Genomic DNA, 26,836 nt, shown 5'->3' on the forward strand with positions numbered 1-26,836 from the left:
TGTTTATGTCCATTTTGTAAGCGTGCTGTTTGTCAACATTACAAGTGTTAATAAAGTTGTGAAAAATGGTTCAGACCATTGGTTCACACAGTTTCGAGCTGATCGTTCCTTTCTATAAAGCTGGGTCAGAGGTTAAACATTGGAACGTCTAATGTAAATGAACACAGAGTTTGTATATTTTCAGGTGGGTACTTTAAGATAACTCAAAATACAAAAAAATGAAATATTTACTGAATTGAAGTTAAATTGCTAAAAATAAAAATAAAAGTGGGCGAACGCTACTCTGTTAGTTGTGGGCTTTCGTGAAGCTAACAGGTAAAATGGTAAAAACCGGCTAGCATACAGAACCCGGTAAAATGTTACAGGTTTTCTTTCTTTTACAACATATATTTAAATGTTATATTTTTATTATTTTGATAACATTCTTTTCCTCCTAAATAAGATTAGTAGATGGGGCTCCTGTGTTTTTCAGTCCGTTTTAAATCCTCATATTAAGTTAAAAAAACAAAAACTAGTACAACTCTGTTTCATCTGATACCAAATGTAAAACCAATATTTACAAAGATAGTAGGTCCACTTTTAAATTTAATTTTACATGATCATTGATGCTCTAAAATGGTAATACCATTAACAATAACAATGAAATTACAATCATATGCTGAAATACTCGTTTTTATATTGTTATACCTTTATTATTTACATAATATCATACTTGGTTGGTGCAGTGCAACATGAAATCTCTCTGTCTTTAACTGTGTGGTAATTATTTTGAAGGATGCTGGACTCTGACGACTTCACCTTATTTTTTGATAAACCAATTGTGCATCAAGTGTAAGTAATATAACATTTATTGCAGTGCTCCCAGCTCTTTTAAATAAATAAATGCTTTTTATCTGAATTGGCAGGAAACCACTTCAACAGGAGGCTAAGCCATGCCAGCTGAAGGCTCCTCCACCTCTTACTGACTTTCCTGATAGTCAAGATGCAGAGAAGCAGGCAGACACTCTCTCCTCACTATACAGTAGGTTTTTCTCTGAACTGATGCCCATTGACATGCTTACAGTTTAGATCAGTTTGATAGCTTTCTTAAGTACTTAAACATAATTTTAAGAACATGACAAAAAGGTCCAAATAATCAAATATTTGGAGTATTTAAATAGGATTTTTTTAACTTGCACTTTCAGAAATATAATTTAAAAAAATAAAATAAAAAAGAATTTTTTGTGCTCCTTAAAACACAAAAAAATGTATTAGATAAATAAGTATACCTGCAGGAAGATTTCAGATTGTATCTTGGGTTGTTAATAAAATTTCTCATAATAAGGCCAAAGCCATTGTCTTGTAAACAGATCAGATTATGCAGTTTGAATAATTGCCTAAATACTTCTGATAACTTGAAAAGAAAAAGAAAAGAAAACCATATATATATATATATATATATATATATATATATATATATATATATATATATATATATATATATATATATATATATAGATAGATATAGATATAGATATAGATATAGATATATATATATATATAGATATAGATATAGATATATATATATATAGATATATACATATATATATATATTTGTCATTTGTTCGGTTTGGATAGCTTTTTTCAAAAAGTGTAATAATTGTTACGTGGTGCTGGTGCGGCGCCTTGCCGTGTTACCGTGACAACATGAGCTGGCATCGACCTTGACTGCAGCGGCAAAGGAAAGCGATATCTATGCTGATGGTCACGATGGGTTAAAAAAAGCATCAGTTCAGAGAGAAAGTTCACCTCTTACCGCTCTTTTTTGTCCAGATTGACAAGGACCACAGAATGGCGAGGACTCAGATGCAGAGTTCTTGGAAAACGTTTATTCCTGAGAACCTGAGATAGGCGTAGGGTTTGGTAAACATCTACACATGATAATCAGGCACAGGACAGAGGGAGACACAGACCATAAATACATATGAGGAGGGACAGCACAGGTGGGAACGATCAGGGATGATTAGGACTACAGCTGTGGGGAAAACAGACATGAACAGGAAAGGGAGGAACTTTCAAAAGAAAACAGGAAGCGACACACGAGGACACAAATGTCAGACAGGAACTTGACGAAACATGACAGTACCCCCTCCCTAAGGACCGACACCAGATGGTCCTGGAGCCCCGGACCTGAAGAAGTCCGTCAGGAGGGACCTGTCCTCGATGAAACGCTCCGGAATCCACTGGCGGTCCTCTGGACCATAGCCCAGCCAGTCCACTAGGAACTGCCGACCATGACCCCATTTCCTGACGGCCAGGATCTTCCGCACCGTGTACACCAGTCCACCCCCCACCATCCTGGGCGGCGGCGGGGGCTCTGAGGGAGGTACCAGAGGACTGTCCACCACCGGCTTCACCTTGCTGACATGGAACGTAGGATGAACCCGGAGGGACCGGGGCAGACGAAGGCGAACCGCAGCTGGGTTGATGACCTTGGCGACAGGAAACTGCCCCACAAACCGGGGAGCCAGTTTTCTACACGGAACGTGTAGGTTGAGATCCCTGGTCGAGAGCCAAACCTTCTGTCCGGGTTGGTAGATGGGAGCGGGACGCATCCTGCGGTCCGCAGCCCTCTTGACCCGATCCTGTTGTCGAGCCAGGATCTGTCGAGCGGCCGCCCAGATGTGATGGCAGCGACAAACCAGGGCGTGAGCAGACGGGACGGCGACCTCGGTTTCCGCCTCCGCGAACAGAGAAGGATCGTAGCCATGCACTAACTTGAAGGGTGAGAAGCCAGTGGCCGAGGTAGGTAGAGTGTTGTGGGCGAACTCCACCCACACCAGGAGTCTGCTCCATGTCGAGGGGTTCTGGGAGACCAAGCACCGGAGGCCAATTTCCAGCTGCTGATTGAGGCGCTCAGTCTGGCCGTTGGATTCAGGGTGATGTCCCGAGGATAGGCTGACCGTGGCGCCAATGAGCCGGCAGAACTCCTTCCAGAACCAGGACACGAACTGCGGTCCCCGATCCGACACAACATCCCTTGGGAACCCATGGTATCGCACGATTTGGTGCATGACGATCTCAGCCGTGGCCTTGGCCGATGGCAATCTTGGCAGGGCGATGAACCGGACCATCTTGGAGAACCGGTCCACGACAGTTAGGACGGTGGTGTGACCCCGTGAGGGGGGAAGACCAGTGACAAAGTCCATAGAGATGTCAGCCCATGGTCTGGAAGGGATGGGAAGGGGCTGAAGGAGTCCCATGCGACGTCCGGTGGAAGATTTATTCCGGGCACAGACTGAACACGCCGCAACGTACTCCCGGACCTCCGACCCCATGCTTGGCCACCAGAACCTCCGAGAGATGGCGTGCATCGTCCGCCGAACTCCCGGATGACAGGAAAGCAGCGAGGCGTGGGCCCAGTGAATCACCCTAGAGCGTAGCGACTGAGGAACGAACAGACGGTTCTTCGGGCATCCACTGGGCATCTGCACCCCGCCGTTAGCCTGCTTCACCTCAGATTCTATTTGCCAAGAAAACAGGAAGCGACACACGAGGACACAAATGTCAGACAGGAACTTGACGAAACATGACACAGATGATGAAGATAAAGTTTGTTTGAAAGAAGCCAGAATATTTAAGCTATGTGACAGGAACTACTCTTTTAGGCGTGCATTATCACTTTTTAATGCACGCCCAGCAGCCAATCAGAATCGAGTATTCACTCGGACCGTGGTATAAATATATATATATATATCACATGTAGTCTGGAGAACTCGGGGCAGTAACCCCCAAGCTGGAGGAGTGTCTACAGCAGGGGTCGGGAACCTTTTTGGCCAAGAGAGCCATAAATGCCACATATTTTGAAATGTAATTTCGAAAGAGCCATACAATAATGTAGTGTCCCTTCCCCACACTGAGGCACGGAGACTTAACCTCTTTTAAAGTTCTTTATTCCGATTACTGCAGACCACAACAAACGCCGTTCAATTAATTCAGCAACTCCTGAATCTCTCCCGCCGAGACGAGAGCGCGTCTCCCAACTTCATATTCCCCTGCTCCCGCTGCAGCCCTCCCATTTCCCTTATTCGGCCCATAGCTGAACCCCATTGGTCCAAACTACCTAACAACAGGCTGAGCGACAGAACTGAGGGCCAATCAGATCTCTGCTTGACGCGTTCAATGAACTCCAGAACTTTTAACGCGGCCCAACAGCCAAGTTAAACTCAGTCCGCGACAATTTGTTTAAAACTAAATATACAAATGAATGTGTGCATTTGATTTAATTTCAAAATTTTTAAAGTACAATAAGTCTGTGGATTCTTTTTAATAACATTGTTATTCTGTTGCTAATAAATGATGAGTATTTCTCGTGGTAGTTTTGCTGATGGTCTAGTCTGGTTGATACGTGGTGAGTTTCTGCTTCGTGCAGGCGTTGAGACTCTAAACGTGATCGTAGGTCTGAATGTTCTGTAGATGTGAGAAAGACTGCTCACATGCAGACGGGGAGCCAAACCTATACTCACACGCTGCAGTGAGTGACAGGCAGCGGGTTTTACGTTTTTACAATCCCTGCGCGATTCACCTGCTGCCTGTCCCCACAACCCCTCACCCCCACCCTCTGCTTTCTCCCTCACACATCCCGTCCCCGCATCTGCGCGCTCTTTCTCAGAGACGGGAGCGCGCAGTTTTAGGCACGTCAATTCACAGGTTTCCAGCTGGTACAAACTCTGTGAAATAATAGATAATAGTAAATGATAGCGCTGGCGCAGATTTCTCTCTCTAAGCACTGCTACTACTGCGCGCCTCTGGCATCGCATCGCGCCCGAGAAGGACTGGTCTAATGAAAAAAAAAAACTATAATTAAAGATTTGTCTGCGAGCCACATGTGACCATCAAAAGAGCCATAGGTTCCCGACCCCTGGTCTACAGCAAATCTCAGGAAAGACCTCAGACTTTTTAGTCCAGAAAAGTGCTAGGAACAGACGGCCAAACAAGGTCTGGGTCAGGTGCTGGGCAACCAGTGCACCTCGATGGAAAGTGGGTCACTGAAACAAGACGGAAGTGGACTAGATGTGAGAACAAGGTTCTTTTGGAACGCTACACAAGTAATCCTTCTCAGGTTACATGCAGAGAATGTGGAGAGAATGGATGCTTCAAAACCCACAATCAAGGCTAACTGCCAAGTAATTAGTAGCTCAATGTTCCAACATCCACAAACAGCAACTCCCATCACAACTTGACATTGAAGCGGTACAACAACCGCTCTAATCGCTTGCGGTTAGAGTGTACACCCTGTGACTGGAAGGTCGTGGGTTCAAACCCAGGCCGAGTCGTACCAAAGACTTTAAAAATGGGACCCAATGCCTCCCTGCTTGACACTCAAAAATCCACCAAAATGGTTCCCGAGTGCGGCTGTGTCTGCAGCTCACTGCTCCCCCAGGGGATGGGTCAAATGTGGAGAAAAAATTTCACATACCTAAGTGAGTGAAAGATAGTGTGATTTAATTTAATTCAATTAATTTAATTGAACACAATTGCAATACCATGGGAGACCCAGAACACCAGGTCAGAGACAAGGCTATACCACACTACCAACCTATACTGGGGTACACAGCCCCAATAACTACAGTTACACTGAGTGAGGCAGCAACTGACCGTAAAGACAAGATCATGTTTAGAATGAACACCCGGCAACCCTGACACCAGCTACAACGGTTAAGTGATGTACCACCTGAAACTTTCCTGGAAACTGTGAATGAACCATTGAGGGCAATCCCATCCACAACAATCACAGAAACCAATAAACTGGTTGACAATTCAGCAGCAGTGATCCTAGAGTTGCTTGGTTATAAGAGCAACCATGGGAGAAAACAATACCCACCGTGGAAGAAACAGTTGGAGGGTAAAATCAAGGCAACTTGGGGAGATGTGAGTCAGCTGACAGAGGCCCAAGGAGGTACGATGAGAAAGCAAGACATGTGGCTGGACAAGTGGCTGGAATAATATACAGGAACATGTGTATATATATATATATATATATATATATATATATATATATATATATACACCAGTGTTTGGCAGAGAGACCATCAGTGTGTCAATAGGTGAATAGCATTATACAGGTATTCCCCATAAGCAGAAAGTGCATAAAACACTAGCAAAAGATTTGACTCTTTTTTCCTTTTATACTTCACACAGGTTTCTCCCATGAACAAACAGTTCTCCAACCTCTTTCAAAGGGATCGGATGGTTACAACATCTATTCATCAAATGTCAACAGTTCGAGCTTTTTCAGTGAGCAGATCGGACATGAGGAGCTCCCAGGTTTTAGCAACCCAAGAGGATGTGGCAGTTTTTGGATGAGTTCAAGCTACAGCCATTGCTCTCTGGAGGAATTCCACAGTGGCAGAGATGGAGATGAAACTTTTCAGGACTTTAATCAGAAAGCCATGAGCAAATATTCGCCTTTTGACTGTGTCCCATCCTTGCGCAAAAGGCAGGTGTCCTGTCATATGCTAATGATGTTTGTTACAACACAAGTCACACCTCACTTAAACAAGTCTTCCACATGATGTTGTTGCGTTGGAGGTGTGTCACCAAAGCAGCAGGTTGATACAAGTGTAACAGAAAGTCCAAAGCGCCCTGTGATAAATTGGCAACCTGTCCAGGGTGTACCCCGCCTTCGGCCAACAGTAGCCAGGACGGGCTTCGGGAATCTCAGATGTTGGGGGTTCAATATAGTGGATGGAACAAAATTTCAAAGCAAATGTGACAGTTTCTTGATTTAAAATGGTAGATGATTGATAGATGGTTGGAGAAAGCTAGACTAAGAGCAGAAGGGAACATTTGTGACCAGCAGGATGGTTTCATGCCAAGAAAGAGCACTACAGATTGCTTTGAGGATTTTATAGAGAAGGTCAGAGAGAGACACACTGTCTCTGTAGACCTGGAGAAAGCCTATGAAAGGATGTCCAGAGAGGAATTGAATCGGTTAGTTCAAAAGGGGCCCAAGTTCAAGAGGTTTGTTTTTCCAGGAAATGATTTGAATTGCATAGCTTAAAGGGAAGCTACACCAAATGATTACTACTTTACCCAGATTTAGCACCAGTTCATAGCTTACAAATGCTAGAACATGAAGCACCTCACTTTTATAATTTCAGAAGACTTGCAAACTTAAGTCTCAGGACTTGGGCCCTAATTGAATTAAACGGGGGCGCTGCCATATTGGCTAACTTGTGCTGACATCTATGGGATAAAGCTAAACCCATGCAAGAGAAACCCAAGTCCAGGAATTTGCAGTAACCCTTGTGCTATCCTTGACACTTTAACATTGGGAGTTGGGTCATCTAGACCCACTAGACAGTGCGCTGAACCTTCTTTCTTCAATGATTTGTGATCTTCACTGGTGTCCATGGATTACATGAAATCTTTCCACCTTTATCCACCTTTGTCATGGTAGGGAGAACATGTCAATGCAAGGGTGGGGTCATCTAGGATAGCACAAGGGTTAAAGCATTTTAAATGTCAAGCATAGTCAATAGATTACAACAGACTTGGAACTTTTTTGTACATAATCAGATAGCTTTTCCCTTAAGACCATAGAACATATAATATCTATTTTGAAAAATTGTGGACTTGGGCCCCTTTTGAACTAACCGATTCAATTGTGGACAGAGAAGTATGTTAGACTTGTCAGGACATGTATGAGGGTTGGAAGACAGTGGTGAGGTGTGCTGTAGGGGTGACAAAGGAGTTCAAGGTGGAGGTGGGATTACATCAGGAATCAGCTCTGAGCCTCTTCCTGTTTGCAATGATAATGAACAGGCTGACATATGAGGTTAGACAGGAACCACCATGGACTATGATGTCTGCAGATAGTCTAGAATGGAGCGGGTAGAGAAGAACTGAAGAAGCAAGTGCAGGCAGGTTGGAAAGGGTGGAGAAAAGTGTTAGGTTGGATGTGTGATAGAAGAGTTTCATCTCAAATGAAAGGAAAGGTGTAGAAAACTGTGCTGAGAGCAGCCATGTTGTTTGGGCTAGAGACACTGAAGAAAAGACAGGAAGCAGAGCTAGAGATGAAGATGCTGACGTTCTCTTTGGGAGGGACCAGGATGGATCAGGAATGAGGACATCAGAGGGACAGCACATGTTAGAGGTTCTGGAGATAAAGTCAGAGAGGCTAGATGGCTGAGATGGTTCCGACATGTCCAAAGGAGAGACGGTGAATCTACCGGTGGAAGGATGCTGAGTCCAGGACTGCCAGGAAAGAGGTCTAGAGAAGGATCAAAGAGGAGGTTTCTGGATCAGTGAAGGAAGACATGAAGGTAGCTGCTGTTACAGTAAGCAGGGATGGGCAACTCCAGGCCAGTCATGAGTGGGGATTAGATATCTGGACAGAATGCAGACACACCGGCCCACAACACCTGAAGTTGTTCATCCCTGGAGTAGAGGATGCAGAAGACAGGGTTAGATGGAAGAAGCTGATTCGCTGTTTGAAAAGAAGGATTGGTAGATTGTGGATGTGACCACCTTTCCAGCAGGAAAATGCAGAACTTTATCCCAGCAAGACCAAAAGGTATTAACAATGTAAAACCTGCACTTTAAGTGTTACTATTTCATTTCACATTAGGTATTCCTTGATTAGAACCTCAGAGATGATGCTAAGCATTGAGTTAGACCATAGCCCCTTCTCCTTAGAACAGCTTCAGGTCTGCTGAACAGTTAATCTGACCCCCTTTTCTCTCCACACCACAGGTCATTCAAGATGCCAGAGATGACCACCAGAAATGACTCATCCCCCAAAAATGACCCCGGGAACCGCGGCAGCAACCAGACAGCAACCACACCTGAAGCTTGTCTTAGTCAGGTTACCATGACAACAGTCCCTCTTCCTCCTCAGCCACTAAAGGCGACAGTTGGCCACAAGGCTCCTGCTTTCACTCCTAAGCCCTTTCTTCCACAGCCTCTTCTGGGTTTATCTGCACCAAGTGGCCGACTCCCGCAGGCAGCGCAACACGCAGAAACACACAGCGCAAGGAGAGCTGTAGTTCCCCCCATGACGCCTCAGCCGCTGCACATTCAAGGTTTCACACAGCACTGTCACAGCCATGGAGGTTCACTGCAGCCTCTGTTTTAAGTCATACCACTGCTGTAGCTGCTGTACAGTGTTATTATCATCAAAACATAAAATCATAACAAATGTGTTGGATCGGTGCAAAAAGTCTCCATTTAACCTATTAAACATCGTAAAAATCACCACGGACTGTTACTACACAGCGCATGCGCTGTCAACCGAAAAACAACATATTATATATTTTTTTAAAATACAAACTGACCCATGAAAACCAAATGTATTCATATTCTGCATGGTTTCGCTATGAATTTACCTTGATTCCCACAGATTGTTCATTTGGTTAAAGTCATTTCATTTGAGGCAGAAAACGCTTCTTCTGTCATCCTCCTTGAGCAAAATGTGATTCTCCAGGCATCCTCCAAGTGTGTCGCTACAGACTAACATTTAACTTGTTCCGTCAAAGTTGTTGAGTCCGAGGCGAAAATTGTTTTTACATCAAGTCTTTTTATTGGTATTTCGCATTTAAACAGAGGGTGCAAAGCGTACAAAACTGATAACATACCTCCAAACACCCTCTCCTCCCTCCTATTACTGTACCACTCTTTCAAACTGCACATATTTAGTAAAATATACATTTTCAAAAGAAAATAAACCTCTCACTTGCACATTTCCAAAACCCAAGTTCTTCATATATTTTAAGAAGGGATTCCAAGTGGTATAAAAATCTTGTGTACAACCTCTAGCAGAAAAGCGATTTATTTCCAAAACCAATTAATGTAAGAGATCCTTTATCCACATGTTGAAAGTTGGAGGAAATTGATCCTTCCGTTTGAGAAGAATACAAGGCGACATTTTTTAATTACTTTATTCAGTCTTCAGAGGAAGTAACCTGTTTGGTTTGGGAGAAAAAATCTTTTTGACTGTAAAACTTTTAAATCCAGATAGTTTGACTGTTTTGACCAACCCACTGACTACATCACCTTTCTATGAAAGTATCTACAAACCAAACCATCTTTTAATGCATACTTTACTTTTAGCAGTGGATCTGGCCTTGGCTTTCTATTTAAGCTATGCAGTCAGTACAATGACGGCCGCCTGCTGGATGAGTCATACAAGTGCTAGAAGTTTCTGGCATGTCTCCTTCACCTGCAGAAGGAGAGCGTTAGGATTAAAGGGAAAACATAAACCCGCCAATGCAGAAGTACAGTTTAATGTAGTCGTGATGCTGTTCGTTCCTCTACATTAATACTGCAGGCTCTTTTATTTTACATAACTGCTTCGCTTCCTTTTGGTTGATCGATAGTTGTTGGTCATAAAGCGGAACTTTCAAAGTAAATACATGTAGATGTATTTCTTTACATGAGGATTAAACAGGCACCAACCCTAATTAAAAATGACTTTAAAAACATCAGAATTTGAACTAAGCGCTGGACAGTTAGCCCACTTGAAAACACTTAAATACAATTAAAAGTTTACAAAAACGGGAATAAGAACACAAACATAAAGGATAATACAACTGATAAAACCAGTAAAGTGTAAAGTCAAGATCTCAAACTCAGTGTTAGCCTAAAATGGAAGATTTAAAAGTGGACCAAAAAGCATGTCTCATCTACCAGGGGTCCACTGGTAGCACTATGCTTCCTACCTTTTTTCAGAAGAAACTGCTGGATTTATAAACTGAGTGGCCAGTGAATGCACTAAACTGCCATCCCTCTTTTTTTTACTTGGTTTAGTTTAGATATTTGTTTGCAGAAAAAAATGAAAAACACATGAATGTCTTGAGAGAATAAACCAAACAGGACCTAATTTAGAGGGAAAAAAAGTAGAGGCCTCAGAAGGGAGAGCTGGGGGGGGACCCCACATAAGGGAGGAGCAACTGTCCACACTGTCCTCGGTCACATGTTTGCACTGTGACCAACGGCATCAGACAGTGCAGTGAGCCCAGTAATACAAGGAGCACATTATGCCCAGCATCTGAGTCATTAAACAATGAAAGAGATGACCAGTTGCTGTGAGGAAACTGATGGGACGAAAACACCCAATGTGTAAAAATGAAGGGATCTAGCATTTTTAACCAGTGACAAGATTTGAGTGTGTTTGCAGTTCACCAAAGGTAGACTGCTGTCAAACAACAGAAAAATTGAAGTTGGACATCATCTGCAGGAGAATCTGATGGCTTCATGAAGGATGTGTAGGTCATTGCCTGAAACTGTAGAGTAACAGTAATGCCTAGCTGAAGAGTTTTAGGATCCACAAAGGCACTATGAAGGTCCAAGTTTGAGTTCAGCTCTTGATTTAGCAGCAGTCTCTGTCCCCCGCGTCCTGAAATGACCACATCTTATTTTAGGAACATCTGATAACGCTGATGTTAGGAACCCCCAGACTATGATTAACCCTTGTGCTATCATAGATGACCCCACCCTTACAGTGACGTGTTCTCCCTACCATGACAAAGGTGGATGAAGGTGGAAAGATTTCATGCAATCCATGGACAACAGTGAAGATCACAAATCACTGAAGAAAAAAGGTTCAGAGCACTGTCTAGTGGGTCTAGATGACCCAACGTTAAAGTGCCTAGGATAGCACAAGGGATAAGCAAGCAGGCAGCAGGATGCTGAAGCATTCACCTGGTGAAGTTTGTTCCTGCTGGGCTGCTCCTGAGCTTTTCCATGACTGAAGATGCCCGAAAAACAGCTTTTGTGGAAAAAAGCAGAACATTTAAGCATTTTCACAGGATGCTTTTATCGGGCAGTGTTGAATTCAATTCTTATTTTGGGATAGAAAGAGTTTCTCTGTGTCTTTATAGTGAGCAGAGTTCAATGTGGAATCAAAGTACTGGTATATTTTGGGATTTAGAAGGGATTTTTTTCTTTGTTGTTAATCAGCTCAATGAAGCAATAATCAGGTTTTACTTTAGAATGCTAATTTATGAGCAAAATTACTCCATTGTGATATGTAACAATGATATGTAAAGGTTTTTCAACATCAATGCACACAGAGATTGTGAAAACATATGTAAAATGTAAACATGGGTTTTACTCCACATGACCGTGTCAAGGCCGTGTCTCACAGCCACAACTTCCTTTTGGGCACATTGCACGGATGAAAATTGGTCATACGTGGAAAAAGTGAGAAAAGTTGTGGTCTTTATGTTAAATTTTCACAGATGGATCAGGAATAAACCACACAAAGAAACCATAAACCAACATAGAACATAAACCGTGTGATTATTGTGTTGTTTAGACGTAATTCATTAGTGATTCATGCAACAATTACGTCATTTTAACGAGAAATGTGGACCGTAAACGCAATATAAAAGTTATATATCGGTGGTTCATGCGTGAAAACTTCATTTGGCAAACGTGGAACGGTTGTGGAAAGACAGATTTGTGTCTGCATCTCGCAAAAATTACACACAATTGCAGAAGATTTACGTAAGAATTGCGTATAAACTATGCCAAATTTGTGTAAACTGCACAATTCTCAACCAACCAAAAATTTTGAACGTCTCAATACCGATTTCACAAAAAGACCCGTCGGCCGAAACCCTCGACGGACGTCTGAGCTCATCGACAAACTGCTGTCTTCAGTTGAAGACTTAGAGTTCGGTTTTTGTGTGAGCTCACTCAGAATGGAGCAGCTAGATGGAAGCTATGGCTTATTTGCTGTAGAAACCCTTCGCAGAGCATGATATTTATGCTTTTACACAAATGTTTCTTTACGCAACCGTAAGCAAAAGTCTAAATGTTTGTGTTTTTCCCCACATTTTAGGATCTGCGGGAGTTTTGCGTCCTGTTTCTGAAATTCGTATCCTTTCGGCAAAGGCTTTTTTAAAATCTGGACTGTTTCCCATTCAGTAATGGAGTTTGCTGACTTGACACCCGCCACACAGCCATCAAATTCAGATCCGTCTTTAGTGAATTCCCCTTTTTCAATTATGTCCAGTCCCAGGCCCTGGATGATGTAAGCACACCTGCAGGAGCTGAATGACTCATAAGTTCCTAGAAATGTGCTTCTGGAAATCTGCTTGTGAATTCTTCCCAGGTTCTGTACACAAACAAGAACTTTGTGGCGTGTGCTCCTACTGGATCGGGTAAAACGGTGCTGTTTGAGCTCGCCATCATTCGCCTGTTGATGGAGACACAGGAACCGTGGAGGGACGTGAAAGCTGTTTACAGTGAGCGGCTGCCGTTTAAAAGATGCTCAGCTGCAATTTGAAATCTTTCTTTTCAACTTCCTGTTGGTTTTTCTAAAACACATTCAGCATTTTCCTTTGCTTTGAAAAAGTTAGAATCATCACAGAGTGGCTGCTTTTTTTTAATGTCGTTAAAATTGGAGGATGTGTTGAGCGACGTTTGTCCTTTTGTCCTGCAGTGGCTCCTATCAAAGCTCTGTGCAGTCAGTGCTTTGAGAACTGGAATAAGAAGTTTGGTCATTTAGGCCTGATCTGCAAGGAGCTCACCGGTGACACGGAGATCGAGGACTTCTTTGAGATTCAGGACTCCAACATCATTCTGACCACGCCCGTCAGTGACAGCACCCACCAGTGCAGCGTTGTGGGGGGGGCAACAATCTCAGTATTGTCATCAGGACCTTTGTCATGCAGTCATGTCTTTGTGTATTTCCAAAGGAAAAGTGGGATAGTTTGACGAGAAAGTGGAGGGACAACTGTTTGCTGCAGCTGGTCAGACTCTTCCTCATCGATGAGGTGAGTGACTGTGTCGCACACTCAGCCCTGCTTCAGTCATAAACTGTCTGCATCATGGTGGAGGATCAACTCAGCTCCACATCACCCACTCTCCATGTTTTACTGAACACAGTGGAAGGCTTTTGGGTTTTTCGTGGAACCATGTTTATAACTAAGAATATGCCTTTTAAGGTAAACATTTGTTTTTGCTCTAAATAATATTTCCTGTTATAGACGTTATTAAAGATAAACAGAAATACGTTTGTAAGCATGAAGCCCATATTTGTCTTGGCTTTCTTTACGTCTCTCCCAAAGTTGATCAGCATTTCCTAAATTTTCTTTAAGGTGCATGTGGTGAAAGATGCAACCCGCGGGGCCACCTTGGAAGTGGTGGTGAGCCGGATGAAGGCCGTGCACAGCTTTAGAACATCGCAGAACCCAGAGGCAGGCCTTTCCATGCGATTTGTGGCCGTGTCAGCTACCATTCCTAATGTATCTGATGTAAGGACCCCAGGAAGACACTCCCCTCCTCATCAATGGTTATTGGCTTAACTTTGAACTCCATGCCTATTAGATAGCAGAGTGGCTGTCAAATGAAGGAGAGCCCGCCACATACCTGAATATGAACGAGAGCCATCGTCCAGTGAAGCTTCGAAAGGTGGTGCTGGGATTCCCCTGCAGCCCAAACCAAACAGAGTTCAAGTTTGACTTGTCACTTAGCTATAAGATGGCCAACATCATTCAGACGTACTCTGACCAGAAGCCTGCTCTGGTGGTACGTATGCAGACTTTTTGCTTTCATGATCCTGGTTTGTTTTACTGTCTACAAATGCAATCAATAGTCTTTACATATTCAGTCGCTCAGTGAAGAGTTTTTACAACATACAGTAAGTTTTCATTCTGTAGTCACTTAGAACCTGTTTGGGGGGAACCCAGAAACTCCATGACCTCAAAAGAAATTCTGCGGGTTCTGAAAATGGTTGGATGGATGGGTGGATGGATGGATGGATGGATGGATGGAGTGTGGGTGGATGGATGGATGGAGTGTGGGTGGATGGATGGATGGATGGATGGATGGATGGATGGATGGATGGAGTGTGGGTGGATGGATGGATGGGTGGATGGATGGATTTATGGGTGGGTGGCTGGATGGATGGGTGGGTGGATGGGTGGGTGGGTGGGTGGATGGAGTGTGGGTGGATGGATGGATAGGTGGATGGATGGGTGGGTGGGTGGATGGGTGGGTGGATGGATGGATGGATGGATGGGTGGGTGGATGGGTGGGTGGATGGATGGATGGATGGATGGGTGGGTGGATGGATGGGTGGATGGATGGGTGGCTGGATGGGTGGGTGGATGGATGGATGGGTGGGTGGGTGGATGGATGGGTGGATGGATGGATGGAGTGTGGGTGGATGGATGGGTGGATGGATGGATGGAGTGTGGGTGGATGGATGGGTGGATGGATGGATGGATGGATGGATGGAGTGTGGGTGGATGGATGGATGGATGGATGGATGGATGGATGGAGTGTGGGTGGATGGATGAATGGGTGGATGGATGGATGGATGGATGGGTGGATGGATGGGTGGATGGATGGAGTGTGGGTGGATGGATGGATGGATGGATGGATGGATGGAGTGTGGGTGGATGGATGGATGGATGGATGGAGTGTGGGTGGATGGATGGATGGATGGGTGGATGGGTGGATGGATGGATGAGTGAATGGATGGATGGATGGATGGATGGGTGGATGGATGGATGGATGAGTGGATGGAGTGTGGGTGGATGGATGGATGGATGGATGGATGGGTGGATGGATGGATGGATGAGCGGATGGATGGATGGATGGAGTGTGGGTGGATGGATGGGTGGGTGGATGGATGGATGAGTGGATGGATGGATGGATGGATGGGTGGATGGATGGATGGATGAGTGGATGGATGGATGGATGGATGGGTGGATGGATGGGTGGATGGATGGATGGATGGATGGATGGATGGGTGGGTGGATGGATGGATGGATGGATGGATGGAGTGTGGGTGGGTGGATGAGTGCAAGGATGGGTGGATGGATGGATGGATGGGTGGGTGGATGGATGGATGGATGGATGGATGGATGGATGGGTGGATGGATGGATGGATGGATGAGTGGATGGATGGATGGATGGATGGATGGATGGATGGAGTGTGGGTGGATGGATGGGTGGGTGGATGAGTGGATGGATGGATGGATGGATGAGTGGATGGATGGATGGAGTGTGGGTGGATGGATGGATGGATGGATGGATGAGTGGATGGATGGATGGATGGATGGATGGATGGATGGATGGATGGAGTGTGGGTGGATGGATGGGTGGGTGGATGAGTGGATGGATGAGTGGATGAATGGGTGGATGGATGGAAGGATGGATGGATGAGTGGATGGATGGAAGGAGTGTGGGTTGATGGATGGATGGATGGATGGATGGATGGATGAGTGGATGGATGGATGGATGGATGGATGGATGGATGGATGGGTGGATGGTTGGATGGATGGAGTGTGGGTGGATGGATGGGTGGGTGGATGAGTGTATGGATGGATGAGTGGATGGATGGATGGATGGAGTGTGGGTGGATGGATGGGTGGGTGGATGAGTGGATGGATGGATGGATGGATGAGTGGATGGATGGATGGATGGATGGATGGAGTGTGGGTGGATGGATGGGTGGGTGGATGAGTGGATGGATGAGTGGATGAATGGGTGGATGGATGGAAGGATGGATGGATGAGTGGATGGATGGATGGAGTGTGGGTGGATGGATGGATGGATGGGTGGATAGGTTGATCCCCTGGTTTTTTATCAGCTTCCATTTCTTTCACTTTGACACTTAGTGTGCTTAAATAAGCAGTAACTGAGTGCCTCACATCCTGACTGTAGCTTCTTTCTCTGAAGTTTTGCTCCACGAGGAAAGGAGCTCAACAATCAGCTGCGATTCTGGCCAAAGATGTTCGATTTAACCTGAGCATTGAACATAAACAACGGTAAGACTGTGTGTAAATGGGTTCTGTTCAATTACAACTCCAGATGGCATTTTAGAAACCAAATTCATCTTGTCTTTGAACTTTATTTGTACTTTCTTTGCCAAATTGTAGTCTTTCTAACTCTTCTTTGTGTGTGATCTGCTTGACCCCACAGGCTGACGAAATATGCAAACTCTGTTTTAGACTCTAAACTCAGAGGTAACACACCACAGAAACCTCCACTGTAATGTTAACACAAGCCTTTGAACAGTGTTGTCAGCTTGTAGGTTTGGCAGAAACCGCTCAGGATCATCTGTTTTACCACAAACATCAGCCAGAAGGGTTTTTCTGGCTGATGTGACATTAGGAGGCTGTGGGAAGATCTGTGTCTTCTGGAAGATGCTGAGATGAAGCCTTTCAGCCTCATGTGCTGGCTCAGTGTGTACAAACTGTCATTTGGACTGTCTTTCTTCCTGCTCGGTGTTGTTGGATTCTAGTGGAAGCGTGAGGTGATCAATGGTGATTGTGTCAGGAAGTCATGTAGGAAACTTTTCCTCTATGGAGGCAAAGACCATTAGATGTTGGGAAATCGTTCAAGCAGAAGTGAACCTTATGTTTCTTTGTTGCTGGGGCCCAACATTGCAGTGTGAAGTTTACATAACAGAGAAATACCAACAGCGGGGCTGCTTAACCTTGGTCCACAAGAGCCAGTAACCTGCCTGTAACTCAGCTTGATGCTGAGGAGTGATGAATCAGTCAGGATGTGGAATCACCTGACTCAGCGAATCAGCAGCAAGAAGGGAAGGGAGAGCTGGAAAACAGTCAGGACGGCCCCTGACCCTGACCCTGACCCTGACCCTGACCCTGACCCTGACTCTGACTCTGACTCTGACTCTGACTCTGACTCTGACTCCGACTCCGACTCCGACCCTGACCCCGACCCCGACCCCGACCCCGACCCCGACCCCGACCCCGACCCCGACTCCGACTCCGACTCCGACCCCGACCCCGACCCCGACTCCGACTCCGACTCCGACTCCGACCCCGACCCCGACTCTGACTCTGACCCTGACCCTGACCCCGACCCCGACCCCGACCCCGACCCCGACTCCGACTCCGACTCCGACTCCGACCCTGACCCTGACTCTGACCCCGACCCCGACCCCGACCCCGACCCCGACTCCGACTCCGACTCCGACCCTGACCCTGACCCTGACCCTGACCCTGACCCTGACCCTGACCCCGACCCCGACCCCGACCCCGACTCCGACTCCGACCCTGACCCTGACTCTGACTCTGACCCTGACCCTGACCCTGACCCTGACCCTGACCCTGACCCTGACCCTGACCCTGACTCTGACTCTGACCCAGCCCTGCCATAGAGACTCAGCCGCTGCTTGGCCTTGACATCGACAGAAAATGAGGACCAATGGAGGTCCGGACAAAAGTCTGAGCTCCCTCACACAAAGTTAGTATCTTTCAGATCATCTCTTTTAGTTTTTGACAGAATTGACAAGATCTCAACTGTAGCTTGACTCTCAGAACAGTCCAGATCGCGGATCCAGGATAACAAGCTTTTGGTTCGTGTTTTACTTCCTGCCACAATCTCCTGGTTTTGGTTTTAAATCATCCACAATGTTTTAATTTTGAATTACTTCTCCCTTTTTGAACTTCAAAGCTTGATTTGTTTCATGACAAATCCTCTTTCTAACCACCGTTTTGCTGTTTAGTTTGTGTTCTTTCAGGTCTTGTATTTTAATACCGTTAAGTTCATCAATGTGTTTTTTTTTAGTCAAACTATTTTATTACTTGTCTGCCAGCTTCTGTTTTTTCTACACACATAGACGTGTCCGGATGCTTTCAGCCCCGTTTTTTTACCTTCAGTGCGAGGGTCCTCATCAAAGGACCCTCTCACGAGGAATTTGGTGTTTTGTGTTGTCTTAATGTGCAGATCTGGTGCCGTTGGGGATTGGTTTCCACCATGCAGGGCTGGACTTGTCTGATAGGAAACTGGTGGAAGAAGCCTTCACCCAGGGAGATCTGTCTGTCCTGTGTGAGGCCAAACTCTCAGTTCACTCCCAGCTGGGACACACAACCATGAGTGGAGAAAAGCAGTTGATGTTCTGACGGAAAAGTCATGTTTGGGTTGTTAATTATTTTATAACAGCTCCTTAAAAGTAAAATAAAACCCCAAAAAATGTTATTAATGTTAGTGATTCTTCACTTACTGGTGAATTTTAGAGGACAGGGGATTGTTTAAAAAAACAACATGAAATCAGGATACCACTGGTTTGATTCCTGTTTGCTGTTTACACCCTCAGTTACCACCAGGACCCTCGCCATGGGAGTTAACCTGCCTGCTCACCTTGTCGTGATCAAGTCCACCATGCAGTATGTGGTAGGCTCCTGTGAGGAGTACAGCGAGGCAGACATCCTGCAGATGATTGGCCGGGCTGGACGACCACAGGTGTGATCATAAATATCTGGTTTTTGTTGGACCATCGTGAGAGCAAATCGTTTGGTTGTGTCCAATCGAGCCTTTTCTCTTCTAGTTTGACACATCAGCCACTGCAGTAATCATGACCAAAGTCCAGACCAGAGATAAGTACATGAAACTGATGAACGGCGTGGAAGTGATTGAGAGCAGGTATGACAGAGACAGCTTTTAGAGTGTGAGGGACGAGACTGCAGCTCATGACATTCAAGGACGCTCTTATTCTGTAGCTTACATGGTCACCTGGTGGAGCACCTGAATGCTGAGATTGTTCTCCAAACCATCAGTGATGTCAACATGGCTTTAGACTGGATTCGCTCCACCTTTCTGTACATCAGAGCCCTCAAAAACCCCACCCACTACGGTCAGAGCTAACGTGCACCTGCGCATCTGTGTCATTGTCACAATTTTTTAGTTTATTAAAGTCTTTACTTCAGGTTTCACTGCTGACTTCGACAAATATGGCATTGAAGCACAGCTGCAAGGTGAGTGTTACCTGTTTATTGACTGTCAGAGCAGAGATGGTTCAGACCAAAAGCTGACCTCACATTTAGCTGAGAAGGTCTTTATGGAAAACTAGTTTACTGTATATCTTCTCTAATTGTCGCCGGTCTCCAATAAACGCCGGGTCAAACAGTTGCTTGTTACTTTGGACGCCGGGCTCCTTTAAAGCATCCGCGATGCTTTAAGATTTTAAAGTCTCAACTTTTGAGGTGAACTGTGAAAGAGCTACCAAGAAATTGTCATTTGAATCTGATCGTCTTTTGCAAAAAAAACCTTTGTAGAATTCTGTGCTGCAGAGTTTTAAACAAAACGTGCCCGTTTCCAGACCCTTTTTGTCTTGATTGTTGTTCTCCTATATCAGTGCAGAGTTTTGCATTCATGCTTCCCAACTGCTGGAGTGGCTGAAAGCATTGCTTCCTGCAGCCTCAAACTGTTATCCACACATTTAAATAACAGTGGAAGAGTTAGTTATTTGAACAGGCTTTTATTTTGATGAGGGCTTCCATGACCAACAGATTCTTTGGTTTTGTTCCCCGGATCCAGTACACATCAGTCAGTAGCCCTATTGGTTATAAAATGGAAGAATCTCATGTCAGACTAGTCTCCAGTGTGAAAACACATGATCAGTTCAAATATCAGAGTTTGGGGCTTTTTTTATTAACTGCTGTTTGCAGCAACAACCCGCTTAAATTTGAATTTGCTGACATTAAACTGCCAAAACAGCAAATAGTTTGTTATCATGGTGAATTAATTGCTTTTCTAAATCATTGTGTTTATCTTTCCTCTTTCAGAGCTGTGTCTGAAGAACCTCAACTCGCTGTCCTCCATCGATCTGATCAGTATGGACGAGGACATCAACATCAAACCCACAGGTAGAGTCAAAAGGAACTGTTAAAAGGCGCCTCCTTTGGGTTTTTAGTCTTTAGTGCAGTGATCAAAGTGAGTGTAGTTTGTGTTTGGAGACACAGACATTTGTGTAAGGCTTCAACAGATTGGCAGGTTTGCTTTTGTCCTTCTTTCCACCACAGAGGCAGGCAGGCTGATGGCTCGCTACTGCGTGGCCTTTGACACCATGAAGCAGTTCAGCAAAGTAGATGGCTCTGAGAGTCTATCTGACCTGGTATGTCACTGGTTTCCTCATCGGTTACATTTACTGGATCTGCTACCCTCGCAGAGCAGTGCCTCCCTTTTGGTTCCAGTGTTCCATTATCTAAAATAATCCAGACTGTTAAAAAGCTCTACAGAGTAGATCAAGAAGAGGAAGTTGTCTCTGCATTTAGTTTTGTCTGTGCAGGTTGAGCTTGTTTCAAAGAGCAAAGAGTTCAGTGAAATTCAGCTGCGAGTAAACGAGAAGAGACCTTTAAACTCATTCAACAAGGACAAGAACAGAACCACCATCAGGTTGGACAGCACCGGCATCCTCACCCCAACATCTGTTTGCACAGTTAGACCTACTTTTCTGCACAAACAGCCTTAAAACCGCGTCACACTGCCGCTACGCACATTTTCCACCGACGAAAATGCGTCAGCACCATGGTCAGCACCCGCTGCAGGCCCTCGCCATGCTTCGGTTTAACGTGGTGGCACACGCCAAAGAACATTCTGGTGAGGAATCGGCACCACATTTAGGGGCGGATCCTAAACATTTCCGAGAGTGGCGCACGCAGATGGGTGATGTTGAGATGTGGCAGAAAAAGGAGCAAAGTGTTTTCTGGTAGAGATGCAAAGAAACGAGCGGTGAATTAGAAGAACTGCTTTGAATGTGGATTATTGAGAAAAGATGGAAAGGTGGGCGTGTCTTCAGGAAAATGATGCTTCAAAGAGGAAAGAAACGCTCATAAAACATCCGGAAATGTTTGATGTTCATACTGTATGTCTGCCTTTTCTCCCGAGACGCTGGGACTACTAAAGGCAGATATACTTATGAACATCCATCTTTGCAAAAGTTTGGAGAAACGCTGCTGAGGCCGACTCTAGGGTGACATCATGAAATGGGCGGTACCCACAAGAAACGAAAGGCAGAGCCTCCAATATCGAGTTCTATTACTTCCAGGTTGGAAAATGAGCTGAAAATAACTCAGATTTGTTACGGGAGAGGCAGGAAGTACCCAGGCGCAGAGATGAGAGGAGGCAGGAGGTTCCAGGCAAGCAGGAAATTTAATAAAGTCCACAAACTACAAACAAAAACCCACTGCTAAGCAGGCTAACCGAAACTCGATAACTTGAAATGCACTAAACAGGGGAAGAACATAATAGGACACACAGACAAAGCAGACACAAGTGAACACAATCAGGACAGATGGGGACCCAAAGTAAAACTCATTACTACAACAAAACAGGAAACCCTACAAAATAAAACAGGAAGTTAACTCAAACCTAAACAGAAACAACAAAGAACCAAACACAAAGGAAAAGAAACTGAAACCGTTACAATATTTCCAAAAAACATTGATCTTTAGTGTTCCGCAGGTCATATATGATCATATATATGGATATGGTTTACTCTGAAAGGCTAAAGAGAAGCAGGATGGAGGTCCTTTAAGACAGTGAAGGCCATGTTTGCTTGAAACGTTTCTGCTTTCATGCATAAGGACATATGTAAAATGTATATATTTTTAAAATATATATTTACTTAAAAATGTTATCTATTGTTTCAGATTTCCCCTCAAAGGGAAAATGAAAAGCAGCGACATGAAAGTGAACTGGTGGGTTGGTTTATGCGCACATTAACACTTTATCCACAGGCTGCTCTGATGTTTGTTGTGCTGAAGTTTGATCCAGGCTCAGCTGGGCTGCATCTCCATCCAGGACTTTGGACTGACACAGGACACAGCAAAGATCTTCAGGATTGGGCTGCGCATCAGTAAATGTGTGTCAGAAATAACACACAAGAGAAAGAGCTGGTTCTTCCTTAGTTTCTAACTTTGTTTCTGCCTCATTTTCAGGTCTCTCTGAGTTTCTGGGCCAAAGGTCAAGGGCTGGCTTTACGGCGCTGCTCAACTCCATCATTCTGGCTAAATGCTTTCAATCCAAACTTTGGGAAAACTCCCCCTACGTTTCTAAACAGTTAGAGAAGATAGGTGAATGCTGCTGCTGTGTTTGTTTGCATGTGGGGCTGAATGCCTTCATATGAACAACTTTCATATCAGGACTCTTTCATGCAGTATTGGTTTGGTATTTGTCACTTTAGGCTCTCTTGAGTTTTTTATCTTTTCTGTTTTCAGGCCAGACTCTGTCAGCTGCGATGGTGAATGCTGGACTCACAACCTTCACCAAAATAGAGCAGATCAACCCCAGAGAGCTGGAGCTGGTCAGTCTGCCTCAGATCCACAGAGGGAAACCCGCTCGGCTATTCTGAGCTTTTTCGGGGGGGTGTATGGTCTGTCATTGTAGGAGTCATGCCTGTGAGCTCTCTTTCTACAGATCCTCAACAGACACCCACCGTTTGGAAACCAAATCCGAGACTCTGTGATGCATCTTCCCAAGTATGACGTGTGCGTGGAGCAGGTAAGATCACTACATGCGTTCATGTCCAAACCTGCTTTTCCCCCCCTGTTCTTCTGATGTGTTCACAGAGTGAAGGGTGTGATCCAGAAACAAATCAATATTAAAACACAGTTATCCTGCTTGTTTAGGTGGAGCCTTGTGCTTTGGTCACCGTAGATGTCTCGTGGTTTTACACTTTATTTTATCTTAAACAACACAAACCAAATGTTGTGGCCTCCTGTGGGACGTATAGATCTTTAAGGTTTGGCCACAGATCTCTGCTGCCTTTAGAATCTGGGTTCAGATGTGGTCACTGTGCTTAAAAACCAGCAAAACAACACAAACTTCCTATAAAGCAAGGTTCAAGGATGTGTTTGAACCCATACTGCATGATGCTCCACCTGCACCCACCTTGTTATCGCTCTTATCTGTGCACCAACTGGAATTTCCTCTTTTTACAAGCTGGCAAGTTCTTTAATGCACCTGCCTCTCCTGACTGAGCCCGCTCAGTTTGGATCGTTGGACAATAGCTTAGCTGGTTCTTCAACGGTTCTCATGTGATCTATGTCCCTCTCTCTTCTCACGTTATCCGCTTATTCTGTTGGTTAGTCGGTTTGTTAGTTTGCAACGTGACAAAAAAACCGTAACTGATTGCTGCAGTTCTCTGAACACTATCGATGGTTTTAAGATAAAACCCAAAGCAATGGTAGAAGTGAAACATGCAGCAAAGAAAATAATTTATGTTTGAAAAGGGGATTGAAAAAAGAACAATGCAGGGGAGATTGTTCAGGAAGTGAGGATGAAGATTTACACACTGAAATTAGTAAAGAAGAAAATGAGAAAGGAGGTGTTTTGTCTGCTTTTATCAAATTCTTTTGTACAATAATCAATTCAAATATTTTTCCCCAAAGCCACATCTACATTTTTATTTACAGTCAAGATTTATTCTCAAAGGATTTATCTGCATTAAGGTTAACCATTTATTTGAACACAATTCATATCATAATTTGTGGTCGCTGATCCGATTCACAGTCGATATCAGATTATTATGAATGATCTGATCCTCTGACCTAACATGGATCCAGATCATCTCCATCCAAACTTCCAGCAGTGAGACTCAGACAGAAATTCCTGCTACTGAACAGTGAAGTTTTCCAGATTCTTGGATTTCTTCCAGATCATCAAGTGGAAATGAAATCTGTGTCCAAACAAACAAGTAAACTAGAATCAGTGTTGAGTAAATTACTTTTCAAGAGTAATTGATTACTTTATTTACTGAATGAAATAGTTTTAATATTAATTTACCCATTCCTCAAATTATTTTTTTTTTTATTTTTATTTTTTTTTAACTTGTCCTGTCCAACAGCTGGGCAGACAGACGAGAGCTGAGGGCCTCTTGTGTTGGACATATTTTGCTTTAACAAGAGGGGTTATTCATCTTCAGACAAACCAAAGGTATGTCTGAATAAACCCCTTTTGTAATTGAGGCCAAAATTTATTAATTTCAATCATGTCTGAAAATCTTTGGTGTTGGACCGGACGGAAAAGGAAAGAGGGGAAGAAGAGAGAGGGACGCTAGAGAGAGGGGGGGGTAGGGGGTGATAATAGGAGGGGAAGGGGGGTAAGACCATGAAGCAGCATACAGCAACAAGTTTACTGGTTGTTAATCATTATGGTAAGGCTCAAATGTAGTACAAAAAGGGCGGGGCCTGTCCACACACACACTCAAATGTTATCAACACACCTGCTAGCTGCAAAAATGTCCACCTGTCGACATGTACACAAAACAGATAGTGTTCACACGCATACTTATGCCTTAAAACCAACTAGTGTGAAATATTTCAGTCATTCAGTCATGCAAGCTATTAGTGCAAAGGTGAGCTAACACCAGTGCTCAGGTGAGTGTTTATGTTCTTCTAAAATGGATGGTGGAACGTGAAAAGAAGGAGGGAGAGTTTCCAGCCATCCCCTCCCCAAGACCCCCACCGCAGCAGCAGCGGCAGCAGCAGCGCAGCAGCAGCGGCAGCCGGAATCCCCCCCATTCCCCAAATTAAACAGTAATTCACTACTTATTACTTTTTTACTCGCATACAAATTTTCAAAGGAATAACAACATAAAAACATAGAGTTTATACAAGGGCAGTCAGGTTTTTAGCACCACCTCATTCATTTATTCATTTACTCATTCATTCATTTCACCACATGAACACAAAATAATATAATATAATATAATATAATACAGTATAATATAATATAATATAATGTAAAATAATATAATATAATGTAATATAATGTAAAATAATATAATATAATGTACGGTAATATAGTATAATATAATATAGTAAAATATAATGTAATGTAATATAATGTAATGTAATATCATATAATTTAATGTAATTAATATAGTATAATAAAAACTAATATCTTAGAGCCGCTCATCTCCAGGATATAACTTGCTCTTTAATATTTTTGTCTTTGTTTTCGTCAAATTAACGAATGACCCTACGTACGTATTTGTCCCATATTTCTGCTCCCTTTGACCAATCTCTGACTCTGCATTAGTGTTCATGCATCAGTAGCTGTTTTTATTATCATCAGTATCTGTTTTGTTTCATTTAACAGAGACATTTATGGATTCACTGCAGTAAAATGTGAGGAATGATGTAGGTGTAGTTTCTGCAGTCTAGTCATTGTAATTTATTATGTTACTCTGTTACCAACAAGTAATAGTTCTGAGTTTCAAGGATTTAGTTTTTCTTCCCCCATAGGACTAGAATAAGGCAGAGAAATTGATCTTAGTTTTTCATATCCAAGGTCTTACTGTCTTAAAGTCTTAATTTTAGACGTGTAAGAACCCTGAAAAGGTTCTGGTTTTTCCCACATCGTCCCTCAAGTTTCCCTCAGCTTGTGTTGAAGATGATCCTCCTCCTCTGACCCGTGACTCTGGTGTTTCACAGCTTCCGCGGTACAACATCGCCTCTGCAGAAATCTCTGTCAAAGTGATTTTGAAGAATCAAACCCAGCTGCTGTCCAAGAGGACATCTCCAGACCGTCACTACGTCAGTCTGCTGATTGGAAATGCTGACAACTCTGTAGTCTGTCTACACAAGCTCACGTGAGAGTAGTAACCTGCTTTAATGAGTCACTAACCAGGTCACATGATCAGGAGGCGCTTCCATGTCTTTTTCTAGGGACTCCATTCTGCTCAAATGTGGTACTTGGTCAAAGAAGATTGAAGTGACAAGGGCTTCAAAAGGAGATGAGCTCAATGTCAACCTCATCAGCTCACAATATGGTAAATCATGAAAGGAACTCACACAAAAGCTTATAGTCTTACTTACCTGAAGTCACTCTCTCATTAGAAGGGTCTAAAAGGTCTACGTCCTGCTGTTCTTAAGCCTTCCAGAGTAAACTATATCCAGGTATATGATCACATGTTACCTTTGGAACACTAACGAACCATTTTTATGAAATATTAATTATTTTTAGCTCATTTTCCAACCCGGAAGTAGAAACAACTTGATCTCTGAGGCTCCGCCTTTCTCTCCTTGTGGGTGCCGCCCATTTCATGACATCATCCTAGAGTCGGCCTCAGCAGTGTGTCTGT

At 43.9% G+C, this 26,836-nt stretch overlaps 1 protein-coding gene across 11 annotated transcripts in view; it reads left to right on the forward strand.

Moving 5' to 3' along the window:
- Positions 1 to 26,836, forward strand: part of hfm1 (helicase for meiosis 1) — a 54,732-nt gene that overhangs the window by 21,809 nt on the left and 6,087 nt on the right. For 3 of the 11 annotated variants that reach the window (XM_078934301.1, XM_023964812.2, XM_023964813.2), the window contains exons 2-29: positions 775 to 831; positions 906 to 1,021; positions 6,181 to 6,478; positions 8,737 to 9,065; positions 12,827 to 12,862; positions 12,948 to 13,018; positions 13,100 to 13,232; positions 13,430 to 13,581; positions 13,686 to 13,763; positions 14,088 to 14,243; positions 14,317 to 14,517; positions 16,678 to 16,766; positions 16,921 to 16,964; positions 18,697 to 18,798; positions 19,067 to 19,212; positions 19,298 to 19,392; positions 19,470 to 19,603; positions 19,677 to 19,724; positions 20,535 to 20,615; positions 20,772 to 20,863; positions 21,038 to 21,144; positions 22,401 to 22,448; positions 22,515 to 22,612; positions 22,689 to 22,823; positions 22,968 to 23,053; positions 23,167 to 23,250; positions 26,187 to 26,344; positions 26,421 to 26,524. In XM_078934301.1, coding sequence (XP_078790427.1) covers positions 776 to 831; positions 906 to 1,021; positions 6,181 to 6,478; positions 8,737 to 9,065; positions 12,827 to 12,862; positions 12,948 to 13,018; positions 13,100 to 13,232; positions 13,430 to 13,581; positions 13,686 to 13,763; positions 14,088 to 14,243; positions 14,317 to 14,517; positions 16,678 to 16,766; positions 16,921 to 16,964; positions 18,697 to 18,798; positions 19,067 to 19,212; positions 19,298 to 19,392; positions 19,470 to 19,603; positions 19,677 to 19,724; positions 20,535 to 20,615; positions 20,772 to 20,863; positions 21,038 to 21,144; positions 22,401 to 22,448; positions 22,515 to 22,612; positions 22,689 to 22,823; positions 22,968 to 23,053; positions 23,167 to 23,250; positions 26,187 to 26,344; positions 26,421 to 26,524 — 3,277 coding nt within the window. In that variant the 5' untranslated portion in view covers position 775. Of the gene's footprint in view, positions 1 to 51; positions 185 to 288; positions 352 to 774; positions 832 to 905; positions 1,022 to 6,180; positions 6,479 to 8,736; positions 9,066 to 12,826; positions 12,863 to 12,947; positions 13,019 to 13,099; positions 13,233 to 13,429; positions 13,582 to 13,685; positions 13,764 to 14,087; positions 14,244 to 14,316; positions 14,518 to 16,677; positions 16,767 to 16,920; positions 16,965 to 18,696; positions 18,799 to 19,066; positions 19,213 to 19,297; positions 19,393 to 19,469; positions 19,604 to 19,676; positions 19,725 to 20,534; positions 20,616 to 20,771; positions 20,864 to 21,037; positions 21,145 to 22,400; positions 22,449 to 22,514; positions 22,613 to 22,688; positions 22,824 to 22,967; positions 23,054 to 23,166; positions 23,251 to 26,186; positions 26,345 to 26,420; positions 26,525 to 26,836 lie in introns of those variants that run through there. The other 8 variants (XM_078934303.1, XM_078934304.1, XM_023964815.2 and 5 more) reach the window with 7 other exon arrangements.

This window comes from Oryzias latipes, chromosome 17, assembly GCF_053564925.1.
Source record: "Oryzias latipes strain Hd-rR chromosome 17, Olatipes_Hd-rR_3.1".
NCBI lineage: Eukaryota > Metazoa > Chordata > Actinopteri > Beloniformes > Adrianichthyidae > Oryzias > Oryzias latipes.